This window comes from Oenanthe melanoleuca, chromosome 2, assembly GCF_029582105.1.
Source record: "Oenanthe melanoleuca isolate GR-GAL-2019-014 chromosome 2, OMel1.0, whole genome shotgun sequence".
Lineage (NCBI taxonomy): Eukaryota > Metazoa > Chordata > Aves > Passeriformes > Muscicapidae > Oenanthe > Oenanthe melanoleuca.
In genome coordinates, this window is record NC_079335.1 from 46,072,337 (window position 1) to 46,098,473 (window position 26,137).

General features: G+C 39.5%; 1 protein-coding gene across 2 annotated transcripts in view; it reads right to left on the minus strand.

Moving 5' to 3' along the window:
* LAMA3 (laminin subunit alpha 3) overlaps nucleotides 1-26,137 on the minus strand; it is a 108,540-nt gene that overhangs the window by 56,779 nt on the left and 25,624 nt on the right. Inside the window, exons 8-27 of one of the 2 annotated variants that reach the window (XM_056484142.1) lie at nucleotides 25,984-26,102; nucleotides 22,092-22,182; nucleotides 20,934-21,065; nucleotides 19,576-19,638; nucleotides 18,504-18,545; nucleotides 18,235-18,372; nucleotides 17,227-17,361; nucleotides 14,652-14,786; nucleotides 14,214-14,260; nucleotides 13,218-13,317; nucleotides 12,050-12,102; nucleotides 11,512-11,617; nucleotides 10,501-10,600; nucleotides 9,874-10,030; nucleotides 7,682-7,814; nucleotides 6,134-6,276; nucleotides 4,736-4,836; nucleotides 4,467-4,620; nucleotides 2,962-3,122; nucleotides 982-1,090 (exon numbers count right to left, since the gene is read on the minus strand). In XM_056484142.1, coding sequence (XP_056340117.1) covers nucleotides 982-1,090; nucleotides 2,962-3,122; nucleotides 4,467-4,620; nucleotides 4,736-4,836; nucleotides 6,134-6,276; nucleotides 7,682-7,814; nucleotides 9,874-10,030; nucleotides 10,501-10,600; nucleotides 11,512-11,617; nucleotides 12,050-12,102; nucleotides 13,218-13,317; nucleotides 14,214-14,260; nucleotides 14,652-14,786; nucleotides 17,227-17,361; nucleotides 18,235-18,372; nucleotides 18,504-18,545; nucleotides 19,576-19,638; nucleotides 20,934-21,065; nucleotides 22,092-22,182; nucleotides 25,984-26,102 — 2,219 coding nt within the window. The remainder of the gene's footprint in view (nucleotides 1-981; nucleotides 1,091-2,961; nucleotides 3,123-4,466; nucleotides 4,621-4,735; nucleotides 4,837-6,133; nucleotides 6,277-7,681; nucleotides 7,815-9,873; nucleotides 10,031-10,500; nucleotides 10,601-11,511; nucleotides 11,618-12,049; nucleotides 12,103-13,217; nucleotides 13,318-14,213; nucleotides 14,261-14,651; nucleotides 14,787-17,226; nucleotides 17,362-18,234; nucleotides 18,373-18,503; nucleotides 18,546-19,575; nucleotides 19,639-20,933; nucleotides 21,066-22,091; nucleotides 22,183-25,983; nucleotides 26,103-26,137) is intronic. The other variant, XM_056484143.1, reaches the window with a different exon arrangement.

Here is a 26,137-nt window from a genome sequence, read left to right on the forward strand (position 1 = left end):
TGCTTCAGACAGCTTGTCAGCATCAGTGTGAGATAAGGACTATCAAGCTGTAAGAGCCTCTCCTGACAGATGGCCTCAAGAACCCCTTTTCCCCCTCATTTAGATCAGGTATCTCCAGCACTAGAGGTGGCTCCCATTTGCCTCTCTACTCTACATGAAGGGAACACACGAGCATCTTTAACCCCAAAACTGCTGCCATTGGCATCATGATTAGTGTCTACACACCAGAAACACTTCTCTTCCCCTTTCTCATCTTTTACTAAGTGCAGCCTTTACAATTAAAGATTGTGAAGATCAGTTCTTGTTAGCACAGCAGTTGCTGCAGGAAGCTAACAGAAAAACAGTAAAAGGCATTGGTTTACACTGACTCATGAAATGAAGAAAGCTGTTAGTCCTAATAGTTGTTACTAGCTGGGTTGGAGCTCTAGATTTTTACAAACCTTGTGTTTCTAAAATAGAAACTAGAAACAACATGAAAGAAAATTCATTCTCCAGAAAAGTGTATTCCTGGTGTGGCCAAAAGAGGTCAGTGAAGGCTTTTTATTTAAAATACCTAAAAGCTATATGACCAAGGAATGCATTTATTACCTGAAATAAATGCATTTATAACCTGAATTTTGTAAGAAACACAAGAAATTTCTACATGTGTTATGAGGATTTAGGAAAAATGAAAGATAAAGAAAATAAAAAATTAGGTATAAAAGCTACCAGAATATTTTTCCTTTAAAATTTACTTGTAGAAGAGAAAAGGGAACTGAAATAAAGCACAAGAAAGCTGGAAAAAGCCTTGTCAAAAAAGGCAAAGTTCTGACTGACAATGCCTCAGCATTCTGGGGTATGTATGAAGCATGTCTAGTCAAGCATCTAATATTCATAATTTCACACGTTACCTTTCAGAATGTGAATACAGGGAGACAAATATCTTTGTTTACCCAATTAAGAAACAAGTATTAGCAAAGGGAAAAGAAAATGGCGACCTACCAGGAGAAAGTTACTTGATGATGCCTTCAGGTGTATCCTTGTGTCTGCCAGAAGGTCATAGGCTGCAACGCGATTCCTGTCATCAACTACAACGCTGCGACAGAGGAAACTGAGACAGAGAGCAGGGTTAAGGATGAGCCTGCTGGCACTGCCATGCTGTTCAGGCTGTCACCTAGCTTCACTGCCTGGCTGCTGGCTAGCCACAGCACCTAGCCCTCCTGCTGGATCAAAACTAACCTGCCTGTGACCAGGTTACCAGTGGGACACTGTCCTCGCCAGCGAGACACAGGATCCACCATGGACAAAACTCTGCTTATCCTGGCTGGGCTGGAGCTGGAGCCTCCAGATCTCAGCTCAGACACCCTCTGAGCTACTGGCTTAAGCAGGATGTGGACAGACAAGGATGCTACCTGCAGATGTTCTCACACTGTGTAACATGGTGTGTAATATTCTCCTGCCTGGGCCGTGCTCCTTGAGGTGCCAGCACACACCAGTCACTCCTTTCCACTACTGCCATGTGCCACCAAGGATGTGGATCATCAGCTCTTGCACACACAGTGGCAGCTGGGCAAGGCCTGATTTTAGGAAGCTGTACCCTGAGATACTCCTCAATGCAAGTGAAAAAACAGGTTTGCCTCCTCTACAAACCAGAGGATGTGGAAATTTCACTCTTGTTTAAAGCATAGATCAGAAAAAAGGTCAGCTCAGGGCTAGGGACATTAAACTAAACTTGCGAAACATCAGTCACTTGTTTACGATTTGCTCAAAGCCTGCAATATTTTATTCTCTTATCATGTTTTATTTGGAATATTCAAGCTCACTGAGCTGTATGAAAGTCTGGCACAAATTAAAATTTTACAAGTTACTGTTACCTACATGTACTTCACTGTGTCATTGCTTGATTTGTTTTTTATCAGAAGAGACTTGCACCTTCCTGTTTGGGAAAGATGACACAGCACCTCACTCCCAGTGTGACCCTTCAGCTCATGCAGAATGTCTGCAGAAGGGATTTGCTGCATTGCTACATTAAAGCAGCAAGGGCTTTCTTTCCATGAACATGTTTCTAATATAAACAAACAAATATGTTCAAAACCAGCCCATAAAATGTGGGGGAAATGTGGGTGTTTTGTGGAAAAAAAACCCCAATAAAGTGGAAGATTTACAGCAAGAAGTTTGGGGCTCAAAGTGTTATGTAACAGGCTAAAATAAGAGCTTTTCCCAGCAATAACCTGACAAGGTCACTGCTCCACATGGCTGTGCTCTGTATCGCAAACATGCTGATGAAAATGACTTTTCTTACCAAGCAGCTTCCTCCTGAATATCTCTAAGCCTCCATTCTGCCAAACAGTTGGCTCATGGGAGTAAAGGATGCATGTCTGCAGTCCCCTGGCACTGGGCTGCCTCTCCCAAGGGCTTAAAATAAGCTGAGGTGCCCAAGTGTTAATGACAGTCTCACTCAGGACAGCCAACTGCACAGAAACATCTGCAGTAACATCATCAGACAACAAGGATAAAAAAGCATTTGGCTGAAGACCTTGCCCACAGTCTAACAGCCAGAGGATGACTACAGGCAGAATTTCAGAGACCTTGATACTTCTGCTTCAGCAAATCTTGTCAGAAACAGTGGGAATACCCTTGTAAAACTGACTGCTACATTTTTTTGAGTCAAAGCCCTTGGACACACAGCGATGCTCTTCCACTGGACTTGGAGATTAATAGTTTATAAGGATTTAAGAATGTTATAAAAAAGTAACACTTTGCATAGGAAAACAATCAATTGAAGCAGTAGCAAAATATAATGAGCTGATTGCACAAAGAGAATTAAAAACCTCTACAAAATGCACAGAATCCTGCACTTGCTTTTAAATCACCCTACAATTTGAGCAATCTACACGGTAAAGTGGATCCTAATATATAAAAAGTATAATTACATTCCAAATGCTTATTTAATCATTTAGCAACTACTCCCAAAATTCTTACCTGTACTTACAACTGTATATTCTCACTCTGCCTTCAGTGACAGGTCCAGGGCTATGCACTGTTACCTCTGCAGTGTTTATCTGATCCTCTTGGTTGGCATATTCAAAAACCAGAACATAGCGACCGACTTGAGGAACACTTATGGTCATCTCTAAATTGACCTGGGTCAAAATAATTGAAAAATAAAAAAGTAGTTAAATCTTTCACTCCCCTTTCTTGCAGGAAGTTCCCATTTCCTTCTCCCATTTCCTGCTCTTTTGACTGGTCAGCATTAGTCCAGGGCCAGTCCTGCAGTGTCTCAACAGAAGACACCCAGCAGAATGCAAGCAATGCTTATAAATATCACTTTGTCCTTTAACAAGAGTCAAACAAGTTCAAGAAACAGCTGCTATTATAACAGCTCTAGAAAAGCTGTAAAATTACCCTAGGAAATCAGGGTATTATTATTTCTCTTCTCCCCAGTAGAAAGGGAAGAAACTTTATGATGCTAAAAAATTGCCACCATCATCTCTAAGCTATCCTTAACAATGTACAAAAACTGAGTTTACGTCTTTACTGAAAAAATATCCCCAAGAACATAAAATTCCTACTATAGCAATGCTGTATTTTGATTCCCTACAAGGAGTGAAAGCATCTTCTCCAGCAAATAATAACACTTTGAAGCATCAAGATTTTCTTTTAGGCTACTTGCACAAAGTGGTTAACACAATATTTGATTCAAAATACTCCTAAGTAGTTAAGTGCTGTGGTTACAAAGGTTTTGCTTCAGTTGACTACATATTTTCGAATTTAAACTGTTTTTTCTCAGTATTTCCTTAGGCTACAAACATTTAAACATGTAAATAATTCTGTCAACAGCCCTCTTGACTTCACTGCAATTATTCCTACCAGTAAATCTTGCACATGCATCAGTGATGAAGCACCAGAGCCTGTGGCATGTGAGTGTTCTTGCTGTACTTGATATTTTTAAAAGAAATATCCAAGAACAGTAATAGAGGCCATAACCGTTTTACATCACTATCACATACTTGATAAAATACCTTCCTTTTTGCCTAACATACTTCTAGTAGATCTCCTCATTTCATAAAACATGTTTTGCTTTCAAAGGACCTACTGTAGTGGCATAATTGCTTCTGCTTGTTTTTCAGTAAAGCAAACATTTTACCTAAGTGTAGCTACTTAAGAAAAAAAAGATTAATTTAGAGTGATGTATGTACACCATTTCTGCTGACAAATCATTATGTCATTTCTTCTAAAGTATGCCTAAAGGAGAAGGATTTTTCCTTAATTAAATGAGTAGAATGTCCACTCCAGTCACAGTTATAAATCTGCCTACACTGATACTTTTACATAGTTTTGTGTAAAATGCAGACCTTGGCGCAGAGTCAGTTTTAGGGATGTGCTAAGATCTGAAAATCCTGACTGTAAATCTGCAACCACTTTAGCCTGGTAATTTTACAGTCAACAGCACAGATGGGACTGCAGTTAGCAGGCAGCAATCTGACCTCTCTTCCAGTGATATGGGCCATCACTGGCTGGCTGGGAGCTGGCTGTCTCACAGGTACTCTTCTGGACTCTCCCCCGTGTCTGAAACGCACTGCCTCCGAACCAAGGACACAGGAAAATCCACCCAGAGGCAAATGCTGATAGAGCAAGCAGCTTACACAAAAAAACCCAAACAAACAAGGCACAGGGTTATTATTGTTTTCAAGTGCAGCAGGATGATAACAAAATAAACCAAGGCACTGGTTTGTGCTGTAGCATATCTACTGACTGTTCTGCTGAAGCAGGGCTGGGATGTGTGCAAGGCTCTGTAACTGGGATCTGCAACAGGGATGCCTCATAGTAATCACTGGGTAACAGCACCAGGTAATCCTAGGAAAAAAGAATACAACAAATGCTAAAGCATTCAAACAATGACAAAAAGAACAGCTCCAGGCTTTCACAATGTAACAATGAATGAAACCAATCACAGAAACAATTTGTACAAGGGGTATCTGCAAAATGTGGGTGGGACATTTTTTTTCTGTTACTACTTGGGCCAATAACATCAGAATGTTTCCCTAACGCTGTAATTTCACAAAGATGGTATGAAGGCAGCTGCCCTGTGATCAGGGAACTCTGGAGCCACTCTCCCATCATGTGTTGTACAGCACAGTGCACTGAAGGGAGCTTCCCTGCAGCTCAGTAACACACAGCCAGATGCCTGCAGTTTTCATCCATGAGTGCAATCCACAAGCACACAACCCAACTCTGGGTGACTCCACACAGGAGAGTCACATATCCCAGATTACTTGATTAAAATACTCCACGTAACCTATTAAGATTTGCTTCAAAACTTCAAATTTTGTTCTGCCTTGCTTACTTAAATTAATAAATTTCAATTTAAGTATAACAACTGTTAATGTGAGAACACAATGGGCTAAGATAATTAACATACAGCTTTTCAAAAGTATCAGTGAAAAAACCCAGCACAATGATACTGTCACTTTCAGCAAGAAATATGTTTGCAAGCTCTTCACTAAGACTTAATGTGATATTCCATAAATTTAACACAGCCCCAGGCTTAATGACTAAAGACACTGCTTTTTATCCCTGTACAAAATATGTAAGAATTTCAGTATGCTGCATTTGTGATTATACATATTTAGGGTTTTTCATAAACTATCATCTCAAACAATTCTCTTTCTCTAGCAATTTCTTAGAACTGCTCCTAGAAAATTTTTCAGTTTTTCAGTGAATGAAAGGAGAGAAAAGATAGGAGGATAAAGGCAGTCAGAAACTGGCCTGCTTATAATGCAGCTCATCTTACAATACTCTTATGAACATTTTTTGTCAAGAAAACTAAGGCCTTGGCTGAACTAAGCTCTAGATACAACATCTAATATGTAAAAATTACTAATTTTTGTGAGCATTTATGCTTTGTGCCATATGTTAATAATACCTTATCATTTGAAGGTACAGATTCCAGATAGACTTAAAGTCTGTAAGAAGAAAAATTACAGCAGGTGAAAGTCAGAGAAGAAATAAGAGGCAGAAGAGTAAATTTTCATAATTGTATTCTGTTGTTTCACTAGTGCTGAATTTCACTGGTTTGCAGGGTTCTTTCCAGCACAGAGCAGTAACTTCATGACAACTTTCAAGCAGTTGTTTTCCTCAATTGTTTTCTTACCAAGAGGACTTCCTCTGCCATTATGCTGACAGTCCACATGCCTGGAGCCAGTGAGAAAGGCTCTGTGGAGCTTTTTCCTGGGATTGTGATAAAAGCTGGCTCCTTGCTGGGTGGGAAGACAAACTCTTTGCTCTGAGCAGCCCCTGCCAGAAGAAAAAAAATCAAGTAAAAAACATAAGTGACTGTGTAAAATGTCTCTACTTTCTTAGTGAGCTGGACTGATAATTTTCTCATTAAACTTTGTTTGGCAGGAGTTGATCAATGCTCTTCAGTCAACGTGCATTAGCAATGCACTCGGACACACACAGCAGTTGTTTTTTTCATTCTTATTACTCTTGAGCAAATTGGTGCAGAACAGCAAAGCTCTGCCCCTGTAATGACCAGTTATGCAATATTCTGAAATGGTCACTTTTTCAGTTTCCCCTTCCATAGTTTTCAATTCAACCTCTCTCTGCCCTGACTCTCCATATGTTCAGCTGACACATTTCATATTCTCTTGTGACCTTAAGTCAAATACTTCAGGTATTGGAGGTTCTCAGTAGCATCTGAAATGTTTACTTACAGACAGATAATTTCCAGGCAGAGATGATAGGCCAGCTGTGGATACCCCATCCCTGGAAGTGTTCAAGGCCAGGTTGGACAGGGCTCTGAACAACCTGGTCTAGTGGAAGGTGTCCCTGCCCAAGGCAGGGTTGGAACTGGGTGATCTTTAAGGCCCCTTCCAACCCAAACAATTCTATGACTCTCTACTACAGAAACATGGCTGTGGCATGCTTTGTCAAACAGAAGTCATGAGGATCAGCAGTTAGGAATATTGAAGGTTTTCTCTTTGAAGATCCTGGACACAGAAAAAACCTGGTTCCCTGTCACCCAGTCATTAGAAGCCAGTTGTGACCACAAACTTCTGCCACTCTGCTGAATGGTGTCTGTGAAGTCTTCAGTTTTGTCTTACTTGAATTTCTAAAAGGATCTATAACTCTACTCCTCCCAGTAAGGCAGGAATAGTTAAGACAATCTGCATATAGGCTTGGTATGCCCGTACCATACAAAGGATATGGAGTACTTATCTTTTATCAGGGCCTGAAAGGCACCATGTTTTTGAGGTCTATAATCAGAACTAACTTGGTAGACTGGGTTCATCATTTTAAACAAATCTTACTCATTGAATGAAGGGAAAAGCCATATTTAAAACTTGAATATTAAAGGCAAGTAAACCAAACAAACCATTTGTTTGTAACCCGCTGTTACCCCTTCTTTAAAAGCTTCATAAAACCCACAGTTCAGAGCTTCCACATATAGGACTGAGAGTACTCAGTGTGGCAAACATTTGAAGAAACAAATGTTGATAACTGCTGTAAGCAGGGGTTTCATGCAAACACAGCCACATCAATTACACAGCAAAAACGTACTAGGAGAAGCACAAAAGCACTGACACGGTTAAAAGTGATGCCTTTTAAGCAGCATTAAAGACTTGACTTAGGTGCACCTTGGAAAGCCTTCCCTGATCTAACACTCATCTGAGCTGTTGCACTGCTGAGTTACACCTACCTGCTCCAGGCTGAGACTGCCAAGCAGATATGTGACCAGGCAATGTTTCACCTCCAGGGTTAATATACCTCAGGATAATGCGAAATAAGTAGAGGTTGGATTTTTCCACATTCAAAGTTATCCTCACTTCATTCTGAAAAATGGAAGTTAATAAACAAAAACAGCTGTACAGTGCTGAATTGAGGAACAGCTAGAAGCCATGCAAGCACCAGACTAAAGTCCTACAAGAAAAAGGCACATGCAGACAACTATATACTGGATTGGCAATGCTGGTGTATGACAGAGGAAGACAGGCAAGCCTAGTGAGAAAATTAATCACTTACAAGTATAATTAGTGCCAAAATGTTTTCCCTCAGCAACTGAGATCTTCCCTTTAGAGCTTTTTGAGCCCAGGCTGACATAGCGGAGGACTAGGTGGAAGAGCTTAGCGGAAGCCACAGTGATAGGCACAACCACCTCTGGCTGGGAAAAATAAAAAGAAAGGGGAAAAAAGGAGGAATCGAAAGTACATTACTTGTTACTAGCACCCAGAGAAAGAAAAACCACTTGGCAAAGACAAAAAGGCACAGGCAGCTTACAAGAGAGCATAGAACAAAATCTCCAGTGAAATAAAACCCTTGTTGAATACCAGCTGATCCAGAAGGACACAGAATGGCTGAACTAACATGGGTACACCAACAGTATTTAACTGGCATTATCCCCACTTGTGCCATAAAGGAGGCATATGGTAACAAGGGCTGTCAATATCCCTGCCTTTCCAAGGAATAGGCAACAATCATTGACCCTAGTCTGAGATCCCACAGCATGCAGACACTCAGACTGTCACTGAAACTTCTGATCCTCTACCAGATCCTACAGATGCTTAGAGCTGCAATAACAGGAATGCTGTCCTTGTCTTCTGGCTGAACTGACACCTCCAGACACACAAAATTCTCTGCATTCACAAAGCCCCATTATTTAGTTTTCAAAAAAACTAAGAGACATGTTAAGGGTCAGTGGTGGATTAGGAAAAAACAGGATTGGTGCAATCTCATGGGTTTGGTTTCCTTCTTTCCATCCTAAATCCTAAAGCTCCCCTCACTATCCAATTCCCACCAGTTCACCTATCACAGTCCACCAAGCTGTCCCTTTCCAAGCTACTTGTGGCACAATTACCCCTCCACCACTGTGGTCTATTTTGCTTCCACTAATGTAAACATTTTCTCTGTTTCCCACATCTGAGAACAGAAAAAAAAGCCTGTACAAAATGCCCCTAGAAAAGAAATTCAAAAAACAGCTGAATTAGAAAGCAGGCATTAAGAAATCACAGACACTGAAGAGTTGCCTTCACTTACGAATGTGGAATAATACTGAAAACTCAAAAATTATCTGGGATAAAAAAAACCCAGGACCAAACCAACAAAAGACAAAAGATTGAAAAATGAAGAACATAAAGGAAATCATAGTGTAATGGTTATATGCTTTTGTCCCATGCTGGGACATTAGTCCCTGGACAAATGGAGGCTGGACACAACTACACCAAAACACTAACTTTCAAGATGAGTGAACAAATCTCATTTATTATTCAAATCTACTGTTTTAAAATTCTGCTTCATTTGATCAGCAGTTCAATCCAAAGCCAGAAGGGCCCTTCTCAGAGAAATTATGGTTACTTTCTACCTGTGATTTACTTATTCCCTCAGATGCTGTTCAGTTTATTCATAGTCTGTCATGAAACTCAAATAAATGTTGCCAACATGCCCCTGCTCACAGCTTCTTTTACTGAACCACATTTCCCTGTTTGCTTAATGTGAAGGTGTCATTCATAATAATGGACACAGACTGTCATGGACCTGTGCAATTCAAATTATTTAGCCAAGCATTAATTTTCTGCCATTCCCACTGTTCTTGGCACAATGAGAATTTCTGCACTTAGCATCATAGACTTTAAAGCTGTAAAAAAACAACCTCAAAGAACATTTCTGAAGAAGGCATATTTGCACAAGCAACTGCAAATGACCTGAAAAAAATACCAATTCTCACTAATTCAAACAGCAACATAGTGCCAAAGGGTTTGGATTGGTCAGATCCTGTTCTTTTTTCTGTCCTTTTTCCATGACTTTCCACACACATAGCAGTATTAGAAAGATATATGTGCCAGGCTCTTCTGTTTTCATTTTCACCCCAAAGTCTTGAGTGAAATACCAGCTTACTTGTATAGAGGACATCTGTGCATATCCTCTCCAACTGAAGCCAGGAAATTCCTGAGGATCATAGCCAAACCGAATTTTTCCTCCTTCGACAGTAGTACCATCTTCAATCTCAAACTTCATGTGGTGCAGATCAGGGAAAAAATAGTTTTCTTCAGGCCTTTCAAGGAGGAAATAAAACCCTCAACAAATCAGCAAAGAATTACCAGTCATTTATGATCTACATCCAAGGGCAAAAAGCAGTGAAAGGGAGGTGATCTACTGATGACTGGGGAATTCTGACAGCAGCTCAGATTCAAGACAGCTGGTAAGAGGGATGCAATGAGAATTTTCTCTCCAGAAGCTTTTACAGCTTTCACACTTTTTCCTATTCAACTCTTGATAGATACAGATGCATATGCAATATTATTGTAAAACTGGTATTTAAGGAAGCAAGCCAGAAAATCTTACTAAAATACAGGAAGGAAACTGCCCAGGAAAACTAATATCAGTTACCAGTGCAATTTGCCAAGTTAATTATTAACCAATCCAGACTGTCACATGAAAGTGTAACAGGGGACTGACGGGCAGTTTCAAGGGAAGTGTGCTGGAGCTGGAGATTCAAGGGAAGTGTGCTGGAGCTGGACTCACTCCCGACAGGTCGCGCCCACGACGTGCGCCCGGCACCGGCAGCTGCCCGAGGGCTGGGAGCAGGCTGGGCTCAGGGACCCTCCAACATCACACCTGCAGCCTGGCAGGCCAGGAGCAGAGCCCAGCAGGAAAAAGAGTGATAAAAGTTATCAGAAAACACACCATGGCTTCACAATTCAACACCATTAATGACTCCTTTCCTCCTCCCCTTAGACTCTTTCAAACGCAACTCAACACACATGCATAAGCTGCAATTATTTTGAGCTTCCTGCATTTGTGCCTCTTTTCTTTTTAATTTCTCCTTAGAATGCTACAAAATTCACTTTTTAAAAAATCCTCAATAATACATCCTGCAACACTGCTAAATGCAGGGCTGCAGTTTTGCGAACTGCTATTCAAATATTTTTCTAGCAAGTCAAAATTTCTGCAACAATATCATAATCAGAATAATTATTTTAAAAACCCACAAATAACAAAATCTAAAACCTAACTTACAAAAATTCCAAGATGTTAATTTTGTGAAGTCTGGTACTCTAATATTTAATTTATCTGACAAAATTGCAATGTGTGTGTTCATATAATATACATATTTTCATCTGACACTGGACAACAATATCTAACCACTTTCTACAGAAGACAGGACTTGTGGCACAAACTAAAGGACACCTCTAGTAATGAAGTATAATATGCTGTACTAAGGAGCAAGTGTTTCAAAAAATTTCAAGTTGGATTGAAAGGCTGAGTGTTCCTAAAAAAAGTCTAAAAGCATCCTGTTTTCTAAGACATGCACAAAATGGGTGGGAAGCACAGTGGTAACATCTGCCTTGTTCCTTCTCCTGCTGAAAGGCAAAAGGGGAGTCACAACAAGCAAGGTTAAAGCACCAGCACCAGTGCAAAATGCTGAGCACATGACTAAGTCAAACATCCCCATTCTAAAATAGCCTAGGGAATTCTAAAGACTTCTGTGCTAAGTGCAAATGTTCCACTAGTGATGTCCTTTACTCATTTTACCTTGGCAGCCAAAATAATTCTTGTTTTCAAGAGCATAATAACCAGCTTCACAAGTGTCACAGGAATCTCCACAAACATTAGATTTGCAGTAGCAATGCCCATTTTCCTGTGAAAAAAATAAATTTAATCAAAAATGTTTCAATACCTTTCCAGAACCTTAATCTCTCAATACTCTGACTTCCTTCTAATTCTAAAGAGGAAAAATATTCTAATCTCAGAAAAAAACACCCCCCTCCCCGCCCCAAAAAAAAATCAAACCAAACCAAACCAAAACAAACCCCAAATACTATTATCTGGACATTATCTCTGTCATTTATCATCTTCAGAAACAGACTAGAAAACGCATAAACTCAAGAAAAAAAAAAATTTTAAAACTTTATACATCCCTAGAATATGTAAAATTGATTTTTCGATGTATAAAACAAGCTATTTTATGTTCAAAAGCAAAAAACTAAGATTTCTACCTTAGCAAATGTTACAATAATTTATCTTTACAGTAATCAACTTAATTAATATGTTCCTTTTAATTTCACTTTACCTGCTGACATTCTCCAATTCCACTTAGTGTTCCACTCACATCACACTGGCATGCTGAAGAGATAAAAAAAGACACCTGCATTTCACCTTTTGTGATACTTTACAGGGAAAAACCCCAACCACTCCGAATCTGCAATTTTGAGTCAATGCACCACAAGGTGGATTTTATTCCAGAAGGTTCAGAACACCAGACAAGATACTGGTATGAGGTGAGAAAAAAAAAAGAGGAGAAAGAATGAGGACTTCTAAGCATGTGTGATTTACTGGTGTGTTTTAAAGTAATTTACCTTGTATTTGACACAAACAGTATTGAGTTTGAATTTACAATTGTTTTCTTTCTTAGAAACATTCAGACTATTGATACAAAAGAGTATCTTCCAGCCTGACTGGCACATTCTATTCAGCAGTGCCACTCTGGGACCAAATCAACTCTCCATATGAAATAGAAATGGACAAAATATTGCAGAGAGGAACTATGCTGACCCAGAAGTTTGGAGAAACCCAGTATTGACTCTGTGACTGAAAGCAGAGAATTACATGGGAAGTCCAGTACTTAATATTTGAGGAGTTGTTTAGTATTTAAAGATCTAAAGTAAAAAATGTAATGATATCATTATCAGGTCAAAAGCTACTCCTAAGTGGCTGTTGTGGTGGAATCTGTTCCAAAGGAAACAGTTGGAGAGAACCTTTAAAGATTTTTTTTGTCTTTACCCTTTTTAATCTTCATTAATTATTACTATCTGCCTGAAAAAACACACACTCCCTGTTGGAAAACATTGACAATCACAGGTTATAATACAGATATAAACCATAACAGATTTGTCACACCCTGAGGCCACAAGAAGGCTTTACACTACAAGCTAGGAAATAATATGAAGTGAAAAAGCACTTTTTTCCTTAAAGCCATGAGCCAAATTCTGATTTCAGGGTTACAGGTAAAAAAAAGGGCCATATGAAGTGAACATCATTGTAAATTCAGAGCACACCCTAGTTCAGCAAACACCCATGAAATTATGGCCTGGTCTCTGAAAGTAACTGCTGGTCTAGTGGTTAATTTGGGGAAATTATGATAAACACACTGTTAACAAGAGTTGTGAAAATCACAAAGAGCACCACAGATAGTGTGAGAGAATAAAGATGACTACATTTCATATGCCATGAAGCCATACCTGTGCATCCCTCGGGGTTTTCTTTGGCCAGGTTCCAGTACAAGGGTTTGCATTTACTGCAGGTAGGACCTTCAACATGCTGGAGACATTGACAATATCCCTAGCAGCAGAAAGGAGCTAATATGGGTTCACCTGCTTCATTAAAAACCTACTGCTCTTTACTACTAAGAAAAGCCTAATATTGTTACGAGCTCATGCAGTTTACTGACTTTTACAGATACATGGATCTCAGGCTGATTCAGACATCTTAGATTTTTCTGTCTCATACTGTCAGCACAGGATTGTTCCACCCTGCATATTTTTTATGCAACTAATTTATTCTAAGGGTCCCAAAGGATGTACTTTCCAATTATTTTATAGCCTTACTAGAACTGCTCTAATGTATTAACTGGTTTGCACAAAGAATAAACCCCATATTTTCTTAAAATACTAATTCACTGTCATACTTAATCTTTTCTTTATTGGTGGAAGACACACATAGCTCTCTACAGAAGCCCACATAGGTACCCCCACCACTCATCAGACTCACCCTCTAGGTGGTCTGTGCTACACATTTAACAATGCCTGTAATTTCTGGCAATGTGCAACTACTAATAACCATCATAGTATTAATAACAATAATAGAGGAACAGCAACAAAGATGTAATGATTTATCAAGAACAGTTTGATGCTAAAAGGCCCAGAAGGTCTTTGAGACATGCACAGGCTTATATCTTCATGCATACATTAGTGCAAAGAGTATACCAAAATGACATAAACAGTATGGATATTCTATATATATAAGATAAAAAAACCCCATCCTTGACAAGGTTTTGCGCTGGTATGATCAAAGAACCAAACACAAAGCTTATTTCCACTCTTACTCTTCAATCAAGCTCATGCAATCCTTTTAGAGTCTAAGAGCAGGCTTGAGGGCTTGAGCAATGAGCTGGATGTGCTCAGCAAAGGCAATGAGTGATTAACATGCACTGTTAGCTGCAGGGGCAGAATACTTACAGAGTGAGAACCAATGCTACCTGCAGGGTCACACTCGCTGCTGATACCTTTATAAAACAAACACATTGAAAGATCTTTAGGAAACAGAGCTGTGGAATGTAGCAGTGCAGACACACAGGCGTGAGGCTGAAAGGGCTTTTTAATATGGTTACATTGGAGAGGCCCAAATACTTCAAGACAGCAGAAGCCTTTAATAAAGATTTTTACAATGTGTATTCAGCCTGATTTATAGTATTTGGGTTTGTATGCACAGCAGTCACTTGAAAAAACAGAACAACAACCAATGGAATTGAGAGATATTTTCTTAAAGTTCCTGCACCATTAGAATAGAAATCTTTTAAATGGAAATACAATTATATACTTAATAATATATTGATATAATTAATATAATAATGTAATATAATAAACCTGGTAAAAGTAGGGCAGGCTTTTACTCACGGAAGCAGCTGGGATAGTTGTGATATCCTGGAGCACACTGGTCACATCTCAGCCCAGCATAGTTAGTATGGCACAGACACTGCCCTCCAGGACCACATGTGTTCCCCAATGAGCCAACACCATCACAGCTGCATTCTGCACAGAAGAATAAAACCAGATACATATCTAAATCTAGAATTTGCCAAAAAAACTTGCCTTTGAATGTAAATCAACCACTTACTTTCAAAAAACCAGACAAACCGTAATTTTACCACCAAAAATAAACATCCCCAAACAGAGGTTATTCTGCAATTGTCTCCTGATTATCTTGGTTCTTGCAGGTCTGTAATGCACAGCTAAGAGATGCAGTTTGATGCCTTGCAAAACACATGTAAGGGACATAAATCCATCTTACATTTGGGAAGAATGTCACAGGAGAGAAGTACTTTAAAAAAAAATCTTTCAAAAATTCACCCAAACCATGTTGTCAACTATAACAGCAAACTGCTCATGGAGTTACCACACTTTTGGGCTAACAGCTAAAGCCAAGATCTGGTATTTTCTTGAGACGATGCTGGAATGTTCCACAGGGTCACACTTCACAGCTGTCCCAGGTACAAGATGAAGTGCTGTGATTAACCACTTGGATGTTATGGCTGGCAGAAATGGCTGACTGACAGAAATATAAATCAAACACTGTCTTCTTGTTACACGTTCATGTTTCTGGTTCCTCCTTTTGGTTCCTCTTTCTGCTGCAGTCAAAGACATCTGGCTTTGCTGTGTTTACTTTAAAGATGCTTGGAAAGACACAGGGCTTGCTAGGAAGTTAGTGTAAGAGAAATACAAACAGTGAAGCTTCCAAGAACAACACCTACACTGGAGTCCTCCATCATTTGACTATTATATTGCATTCTCTCCAAATTTTAGTGTTAGCGTTTTGTTTAAAGGCCTTGTTTTGACGTCACTTTATTGAATAAAGCTTCTATTGAGTTCAACAAGTCAAGACCAGAAAAATTAGTTAGTCACATCAGCCCAAAAAATATAAATCTCTCTCCCTTTTGAAGATGACAGTTCCTTGCAGGAGTAGCAGGCTGGGCTGCTCACTTTCCCCCACAGCTTGCAGCATGCTGTGCTAATTTATGTTTAAACCCATGGCAGCTCATTTTAACTGAACAAACTGTGAACTGCAGCAGTTCTGAGTAATCCCACTGACTGCGTTTCCAACTATTTTTATCCGTCTTTTACAATTTGTTTTTGCATGCTCTTTTAAGCTTTTCTGTCTCTTTTCAGCTTTTGGTGTTCAAAGATCAAACATATTCAATACGGGTTTGATCTGCTTTAAGATCGCTACTTGATTTTTGCTCTAGGGAAAAAAAAAGTTTATTTTAAAACCACTGAACAGTGTGTACCAATGCAGAATCCCAATTTTATGTTTTTCATTAAAATGTTCATCTACTCCAGACCATAAAAACCACAATTATGTGGTGTTTCTTTATTCCACTCATTGTGTTTGGTAACACAACACAGTCTATCTTTGCAAGGTGCCACAGTTTAAACCCAGCTGGCAAACAGGTACACACAGCCACTCACACCCCACCCATGGGATGGGGAGAAGAATTGGGAAAAATGTAAAACACAGCACTGCACAAAGTACTAGGAATAAAATTAACTCTACCCCAACTGAAACCAGGGCATGAGGGCAAAAATAATTCTGCTGTCCCTTTATAGGAGATAAACAACTGTATAAGCCCAAAGGAAGGAGACTGACATAGCCAACAGCCAAAAATAACTAGAGGGAAGAAAGCAAATCACAATGTTATACATAAATCTTGTTAACCAGTAGGAAAGTATATACCAGAACTCTGAAATATTCTATATTCTTTCTCAATTGAAAAATCACCAAGGATTAAGGGCCCCCTCTCTCATTCACTTTAAAGGCAGACAAAACCTAGGGCCAAGTAGAACTTGATGGGAGTCCTTGTACACACAATACCACTATGATACTCAAAAGTTATACTCCATTAATTTCCTGGTCTTATATAAAAGCAGGTTTGTCCTTGGTGGGAAATTCCACAGAGATCTTTCATGTTTCATGCCTATGTGGACAGAGGTTGGGTTAGCTCCTGACAGATGATCTTAAAACGAGTAAGAAACCACTATGAAGGGCAAAATGAGAGGGTCAGATTTTCAGATTTACAGAACACACCTTTTACAAGGTACCAAATTTTGGCACCAAACAAGGTACTAAAGACTCTCTGCAAAAGCTGAGCAGTGTTTCACAGTTCCACTATGCTGGATCCTCAGCAGCCAACTGTGCCCTGTTGCTGTGGGCCTCCATGTGAGAACAGCTCTCAAATGCTTTGATTATTAGTAAGACAGCTGTGCTGACTGAGGGTATATCAGTCTGATCATGAGGGAAAAATAAGGTCTGAAACTGCAGAACTGAAACACATGAGAATTTCACTGTAGAGCACAAGAGGGAGTTGCCCATTTGCTTGAACAAAGTGAACATTGCTTTGGCTGCTCTCCTGGAAAGCAGTGCTGTCTGCCCTTCCAGGGGCCTGTTTGATGCTGTACACTCAGTCAGCAGCCTTACCTTGACAGGCAGGGAAGGAGTGGTGGCCAGGCTGGCAGCTGTCACACTGAACTCCAGTGACCCTCGAGCGACAAAGACACCTCCCGAGAAAATCACAGACTTCGGGCTGGGTACCCAGCAAGTTACATTCACACACTGCCAATGAGAAAAGGTATTTCAGAGGCAGCCTCTCTACAGGCTCTCTTCTTTTATCTTTCTTGAAATAAAAATGCATTTGAAAAAAGGAGCAGTAAAAGCAACTCCCTGCCCCCTGATGCTCAACAGGATGGCAATTTTCCCATCAGATTTATACGGATTCATAACAGATTTTATTGGCTGCTCACATTCTAACAATTCAGGAACAAGGAAACATTAATGAAAGAGCAATGAAGCTGGCTCAAAGTTCAATTATCAGTGTCAAAGCACTACACTTGGCCTGGCCCCACTGAGAGTCTGATTTATCAATCTCAAGTGGTTTGCCAACTATTAAAAGTTGTTTCACAACTTCTAGGACTGAAGCAAAACAATTTATGGTTTAGGTTTGCTATCTCAGGTGGGAGTGATCAATAAATTGCCTAAAATGACAACACAGAGACAGCTATTAAAGTTCAAAACCAGTCAGTTTTCTAGTATTGATTAGATTGGGTAGCTTGGTGCACCAAAGTGAGGTTGCAAATTCATATTAAACACAATTTAAAAAAAAAAAAACAAACCAAACCAGAAACCCAAGGATATATAACAGAAATATTTCCAAAGTATTCTAAGTTTAATCAATGTTACTAAATCCCAACACAAACTAGAGTCTGGCAGCTGCATCAAACAGCAGACAGCAACCAAGGAAACATGGGCATTTTTAGATATTTTTAGATCAAAATCTCCCCTCATCACATTATTCTTCTTTGACTTGTGTGAGTTGTGGGAGAGCCTGTTATGAATACATCTCCATGGCAAAATAACTTCATCCTTCAGTATAAAACTTGGTGTTTTGGTGTTTTGGATATGGCTGCCAAAGGGGAATGTTTGGCTTACTGTGGCAGAAGGGGTACTGAAAATAGCCAGCTGCACAGGTGTCGCAGGAAAAACCCCCAAATCCGGTTCGACATCTGCACTGCCCGCTACTTCCATCACAGTCACTGCCCAGCACTCCTGCACCGTGGCACTGGCACGCTGAAGAGCACATTTGCAAAGAAAACATTTGCAGTGTTATGATCTTAAAGTTCTCATTTCCCTTGGAAGCCAAAGGTTGGCATTTATCCTGGAGCACAGGCTCCAAGTGTCAAAGAAACTACATCACTTACGCTGACACTGGGGGCCAAAATACCCTGGTTTGCAGCCTCCTTCTATTTAAAACGGGAAAGGAAAAGAAAAAAACAAAGTTAGTGCGCATAATCCCAAAATTCCTTGTAATTTTGCAGAGAAAAATAGATCAGTACTTAGAAAATATTAATCTTGAACAAAAATATCCTATTTGTATGAGCCTTACATGCAAAATCTCTTTCAAAAAAAACACAATCTGTAATTGTGCTTAGTCTGACAGCACAAATTTACATCTTCCACTGAAACTTCCACTGAGAGGCATCTGCCTTTTTTATGCCTTCAAATTCAGATGCTGCTCGTTGAAAGTGTAAAGAGCTCAAGATCTGTTTTCTCCTGTTATATTAATTTCCGTTGGAGTTTTTTCCTTCTTCCTTTTAAAAATTTGTGAGAGTAGGAGATATGCAACAGAGCATACCCAGAGGCCTACCAGGACAATTATTTTGCATTCTGCACGAAGGCAAAGTGCATTATAGGTATGCAAGTGATTAAGTGTGATGATGCTTCCTTTGTGTTGTACAGTAATATAGACTAAAAAATATAAGCACACCAAGGGAATCATTGTATGGATTTCAGGCAGCTTTGCAGTGGGGTAAACAAGAAACATGAAGCTTTCTTAGAAGTCATAGCCCTTCACTGCCAAGGGCAATGTACAATTTGCCAGGTGAGAGAGGACAGCCCAGAGGCAGAGGCCAGTCAGCCTCAAGAAAGAGATTTACACCATAAAGCAGTGGTTGTCGTGTCAGAAAGTTGTACATGTCAGAAAGTCCAGATGGATCTGTTCTTAAGTGCACCAAACAAGACGGTCAGCCCCTCCTGTAGATGTTTGCCAGAGGCTGGTTGAAGCTATTTTGATCCATAACTGTTTCTGGAGCCAACCCACTTAACTGTTTGGTATAAACATGACAATATTATAAACTTCTGGCAAGAACAAAGGTTCTCTTGAAACATAAATACCAACAGAAGCAAAATTACTACCTAAAAACTAACTTAATGATTCTATGATTGATTCTACAAAAGATAGTAACATGGGAAAAAAAAACACCAAGAACTTGCCTATTATGTCACCAGCCACAGCATCTCCTGGAACTGAAGAAGTAGAAGGATATACAGGAGTATCTTTAAAACAAAAGAAACAATGAGGAGCATTTGAAACAAACACATTAAATTCATTAAAAATCATGACAATGAAGTCATCTACCATCAATACAGAGAGCATTGTATTCATATGACTCTAGCAACCAACTTCTGCTTTGTTTTCTTAGGAAAGAGGTAAGAGACATTGCACTTTTGATTCCCAATTCAGATACAAAGTTCCCTTCTTGAAAAAGTAGTATGAAAGGCCAGACACTATTTGGAAATACCACCAGGTTGCTTTCCTGCTCCTTATCCTTCTGTATGGAATGCTTTCTTAGACTACACAGCGTTGCGAGAATTATCTAAGCATCTTTATATTTATTTCACATTTCCTGCTTCCAGCTGAAGGTCCATCTCCTTCTATGTGGCATTATCTCCTGCTACATGAACTGCCATAATTTATGACATGTACATCTTAGGAGCTTTTATATTGGAGAGTCCACCAGATTGCTGGATTGTCTTTCCCATTCTTAAACATTCTTGCACTGAGATGGGATCTGAAGTCAACAAGCTACAAACATCAGTGGGACTTAGATCAATGTCTACCTGAGCTGAAGTAATTTAAAAATATCAGATTTCAACCAAGAAGATGTATGAGATGTGATAATCTGGAATACAGTGTACAGAAAATACTAAATCACAGCCATTGAATTCAAACAACATTCAATTTTCAGGGATTTTTTTGTTTGGGTTTTTTTTTTTTCCTTTTTTTTTGTACTGTTTTCCCTCTTCTTGTGTTTCTATTGTGTACCTCTCTTTCAGTCAGATGCCAGATCTTGTCCCAGATCAACACATTTTTTTATCAGCTGTCAGAAACATGTCTTTTTCCTGAAGGCACAAAACATTCCACTGATGCATTTCTGCAATCTTTTCATGGAGTTGGAAGCTTTTATGCAGGAATCCTGATGCTACATTTTCTGCTCAGCTATTTTATACGTATTTTTTAATGGGAAAACCTGACACATATTTGAACAATTTGTTCAGGGCTTTAGGACTGGAGTTCACAACTTACTGAGGACAGGCTGTAAATCTGATGCCTCAAATGATTTCAGAATTGTGAGAATGCAGCACAATCTCTGTTTTTCAAGTTACTATCATTTTGTTAAATAAACCCAGCTCTCTCCAGTATTGTAACAACTGATTTATCAGAACACATAAACACATGAAGCAGAAATATCAGATTTTTTTTTTAACCAAGTCAAGAGTAATGGAAGCCACTAATTCTTTAATGCCCATTTAAAACACAGAGAAAGAGGCAATTTTACTTGTATACTTACAGACACAAAATGGATAACCATAGAATCCATCAGCACAGCGCTCACAGTGCTGTCCCTGGAAATTCTGCTTACAGAAGCAGCGGCCAGAGCCTTCCTCACAGCCATCTGCGTGCTCCAAGTTACAACTGCAGGCTAAGCAAAAGTACCAGCAATTAGACACTCTTTGGAAAATTATCAATTTGCCTTTTACAGCAGTGCACAGTGGCATTTTAACAACAAACTTGCACATGGGAATGACTCAATTAAAGAGTTAACATTTCCCATGTACTTACAGTGTCAATTACCAATACATCCCTTAAAAGAAAAGCCCCTCTTATTTGCTTAGAACATTTAGAAGTTTTCAATTCTAAACATTGCATGATGTTCCTCCACTGCAGCAATTTTTCTGTAGGAACCATTCATCCCTCTCCATGGCCTAGGCTAAGCACCACACTACTCACTTTCATTTACACACTACATGCAATGCTCTGACCACAGCACTGCTGACTTCCCACTCCTTTCAATCCCCAAACACAACACAACTGTAGTTTCCCCCTACCTGTCACACGGCTCCTTTAGCCTGTTAGTAATCCAGCACTTTCCTCTTACCTATACCCAGTTCCTTCCCAAATGTTCTATTAGGAATTACTCTATTGCACCACTTATGAGTTGATGGGCTTAGCACTGTGTATGTTCAGAGTAGTGATGCTTGGGACCTCTTGAACTACAGAATAAAATTTGCAAGTGACCAAGGGTCAAAGGATAGCTCACATGTACATCAGAGAGCTAAAAGAAACAAGATCATGAGAACAGGAGATGAGAAAGGCTTCCTAATGGTCCTGAGATCTTCTCCACTGTGGGGTGTGGGGTGTGTAGCAGCATCCCAGGTTTCCATGATCCTGTCTCCTCTGGAACCTTTTTATTTATCTTTTATCATTTATTTATTTATAGCCTAATATTTATTTTTTTGCTGTTCTGAATATGCTCATATGACACATAACTTGAGAAGAATATAATTTAAAATGTTTAAAGCAACACAGAAATTCATTTGCAGCTGTTCTCCAACATCTTTTGCCCACTCTTTCACTCCTTCCTCTCCCAAAGGACACATCTTATGCCTTGATTACACCCAAACCCCTTAAGCCACCAGGAGGAGGTTCTCCACAGAGAAGGACTCACGTATACAGCCATCGGGAGCGCTCACTGGAACACCGTAAGGACGATAGAAACCTGCTGCACACTTCTCACAGTTAATTCCAGCTGTGTTATGCTATAAAAAGCAAAGTAAAAACAAAAGGATAATACAAGATAAAGAGAGGAACTGGAAAGAATTAACAAACAATAACATCCTTTACACTGTTTCTATATACACCCAAGAAGGGGGAAAGATGGAATATGACTGCAATAAAGAATCAACCATCATGTGGTGTTCTTTAACCACCTGCTCTCTACATGGTTCCAAATCAAGGTATTCTCACATAAAGCAGCTGAATTTTTTCTCTAAAGCAATATAAACTCCTCCTCTCATTAAAAAAATATTTGGAAAAATATCTCTTTATATCATAAAATATCTCTTTTTTAGGCTGCTTTCTTACCACCATATATATATTGCTCAAGAAACTGCATCATTAATTTTTTCTTATATTATATATTAATTTTCTGAAAATCTTGTGTCTAACATCAGCAATACAAGAAGAAACCAAAAACTGAACAGTCCAACCACCAAAAAATAGATTTTCCACTTGAAAAGCATATAAGTCATTATAAATATGTGGTTTAGATACACCAGAAAAAAAAATCCTAAGTAATTTGAACTCCAGCAGTGATGGCAAGCACAAATTGAGTAAATCATGGTCATGAGGAATCCTGATGAGCTCACAGACACAACAGCCAGGGCACCAGAGCAGGAAGCTCTGCCCTGGAGCAACCAAAACATTTCTCCCAGCTCCCATTCCCTGTTTAGTTCCTCCTTAGGGAGTGTTGCAATTCAGGGCTGAGCAGGGACACAGCATTTCCTGGATGGACTGGTGAGCAGTTCATGAGCAGGGCACTCATCCTCTACATCCTCTTCATCACTGCTCACTCCAGTGGAACATCAGTGGCCCCAGCCCAGAGAGAGCTTCAGGAAGATGCCAGAAGGACAATGCAGCAGGGTGCAAGTAATCCAGGAGTTATTTTGAATGTATGAAAGACAAGCAAATAAGACAAATAGCAGGAATACAGTTCTGGGCTTCTGAAAAGCAGGTTTATCCTTGCTCAGAGAACTGCTTGACAAGATCCTGTGTGAAGATGTCCTGGGAGGGAAAGGGGACTGAGAGAGACAGCTGGTTCTTTGGACAGCCTCCTTAGAGCTAGAACAGCTTTTTCCAACATGCAAGCATGGCAGAAGGCCAGCACAGATAAACACAGAGTTCCTGATTAATCTCCAGCTCAGAAAGAAAGTGCATGGAAGGTGGAAGCAGAGACAGGACAGGCTACTTGGTGGCAATACAAAGACATTGCCCAAATATGCAGTAGTGGAGTTAGGAAAGCCAAAGATTAGCAGAGTTAAAACTAGCAAGGAAGGTGAAGCTCAAAAAGAAAGATTCCAGGAGTAGAGGAGCAGCAAAAGCAAAGCTAATGGGGGTAGGGGTCCATTGCTCAGTGGGGAAGGAGATCCAGTGAACAAATTCTGAGTGCACAAATGACAGGAAGGTGATGGGACATACCCAGCATAGTTTACCCAAGGCAAAATATTGCTAAATCAACCTCATGGACCTCTGTGATATGATGAAGGGTGCTGTGGGTAGACTCACACAGATGGTGAGGGACTGAAGCATATGACATCCAAGAAGAGGCTGAGATGGTTGGGTTTCTTCAGCATTAAGAAGATAAGGGTGTATTTATTGCTACCTACAACTACTGGACTGGAGAATACAGAGGGGATGGACCCAGACTCCTATCAGAGGTGCACAGCAAAAGGATGAGAGCAGGCACAGGCTGGAACATGGAAATTTTCAGTTAGATATTAGGGACAAAAATTGTCATGCAGGCAGTCAAACACTGAAACAGGTTTCCATGAGTGCTTGTGGCATTCCAGTCTTTGGAGGTGTTCAAAGTTTGAAGGAATGAATTCCTGAGCAACCTGATCTAATTAGACCTACTCTGAGTAGGATTGCATGATTTCCAAAGCTCCTTTGTTATCATACTCTAAAGAAACTGATTCTATCTCTGTATGCAACACTTCAGTTGTATCACTTCTTCATTCAGGCGTCCATTCTTAAAACTTTTTTTTCCCCTGACACAAACAGAAAAAGTAAACTAAAATTCATGCACTTTGTCAATGAAAACAAAACAAAACAAAACAAACAAACAAACAAACAAAAAACAGCCAGCAACAATATCCCCCCAAACAAACAAACAAAAAAACCATAAAAATTAAAAAAAAAAAGGCAAGATATAATTTGATTTATGGTAAACTCATTCAATCTAACTCAATTTTCACAAAATTAATTATGAACAATTTGTATCAGTCATACAACTAGGATTTGTAGATTTAGACTAATTTTGCTATTTTCTATCTTTGAAACAGCATTGAAAGAAATGTTCTTTCATGAACAAAGAGCTGACAGAAAGGACCAACGTGGTAAGTCTTACTAGACTGCATGAACAAAGTTCTTCACAGAAATGTCAACTGGAAGATAAAGAACATTCTATTCATGTTAGGAAAAATAACTCTACTCTCTTCTGACTGCCTTTTGGACAATATCTGATCATATTGTGGCAAGAATATGGAAAACATACTCTACACTGGATATTTGCCTTTTTTATTGCTTAAATACAGCTGTATTTTTAAATACACAGCATGGTAATACATAAATCATGATGCATAGATTTCACTGGAACATAGAATTGATGATAATTTTCCTGTAATGCAAAATTCTGGTCAGCTGCTTGTCATACATCAGATGACTTGACAAAAAAAACGGAAGACAGACTTCCAAGTAACTCTGGATTTATTTAACCATGAGATCACTAAACCAATAAATGATTCAGGTTGTAAGGGACCTCAGGAGGTCAAGTAATTCAGTCCTGCTACACGCAGGATAAGGCCAAGATTAGATCTTTATCAGAGTCTTATTTGATCATTCCTCATAGTCATTGCCAGAGTAGAACAAAATCAGGATGAAAGAAATTCTTGTCCTTTCCAAGAATGTGCTATCCATTTATGGCAGACACAGTGCAAGTCTCTGATTCCAAATTTACAGCTTTTGATTCAATCCAAAGGAGCCCCTAAGATAATTATGGAGCTCATCCCCTCAGTTTTCAGGGGAAACTGAGGGAATGACTTTGGTAGGGTGGAAAGGGAAGGCGCTAATGGCGTTTGCCTCTACACAAGAGACAGAACCAGCTCTTATCACATGGGCACAGGACAAGCCCAAAAGCCAGCTAGCACAAGCTGCAATTGGGGAAATTCCTACTGAATGGGATGTGATTAAATGCTGTTGAAGATTACCCAGAGTGTGTGTAAAGAATTTGGCTGGTTGTTTCTCAGTGCAACCAGACATAATTTTGCATCTAGCCTTGGTCTGAGTGGACCACTAGTCCAAAAGGATTCCAGAGGGCTCTTCTATCACTCTATGCTTTCCCAATATCTGTAACTTTCTATCTTGGTATAGTCTAGATCCTCCTTTATTTCTGCTGATGAGATAGAGCCCTCTGTGTTTTGCTGCAGTAAGGAACCAGCTGGCCTGAGCTGGCATTTTATTTGATTAATTTTACTTCCTTCTGTTAAGAAGGGAAATGGCAGAGTTTGTAACAACAGGAAAGAGAATTTTTATAGCTGATTAAATTGTTTGCTTCGATTGTGTGGTTTTATTTTGATCACACAGGATTGAGCATAAATACAATTTTTATATGTTTTTTACACATTACCAAGCAATGTTGAACAGGTAAATTATTTTCACACACCTTTTTCCACACTTTGACTACAAGTAGTAACACCATCAGAGAAAAGGGCCTATCTGGACTGGTCAGACCCAAAACTACTGGTGTGAATATTTTTAAAAACTGATCAAAATGACCTTTTTACCTGGCAGTTAATGCAGACTCCTCCACCTTCATAATGCCCATGGATGTTTAAGCTCTCTCGACGCAGATCAACATCAGCATCATAGTAGCAATCAGTGGCATGTCCGTGGCAATTGCAGGCTGAAAAATTAACATTCCAAGTCATCTTTCTTTAT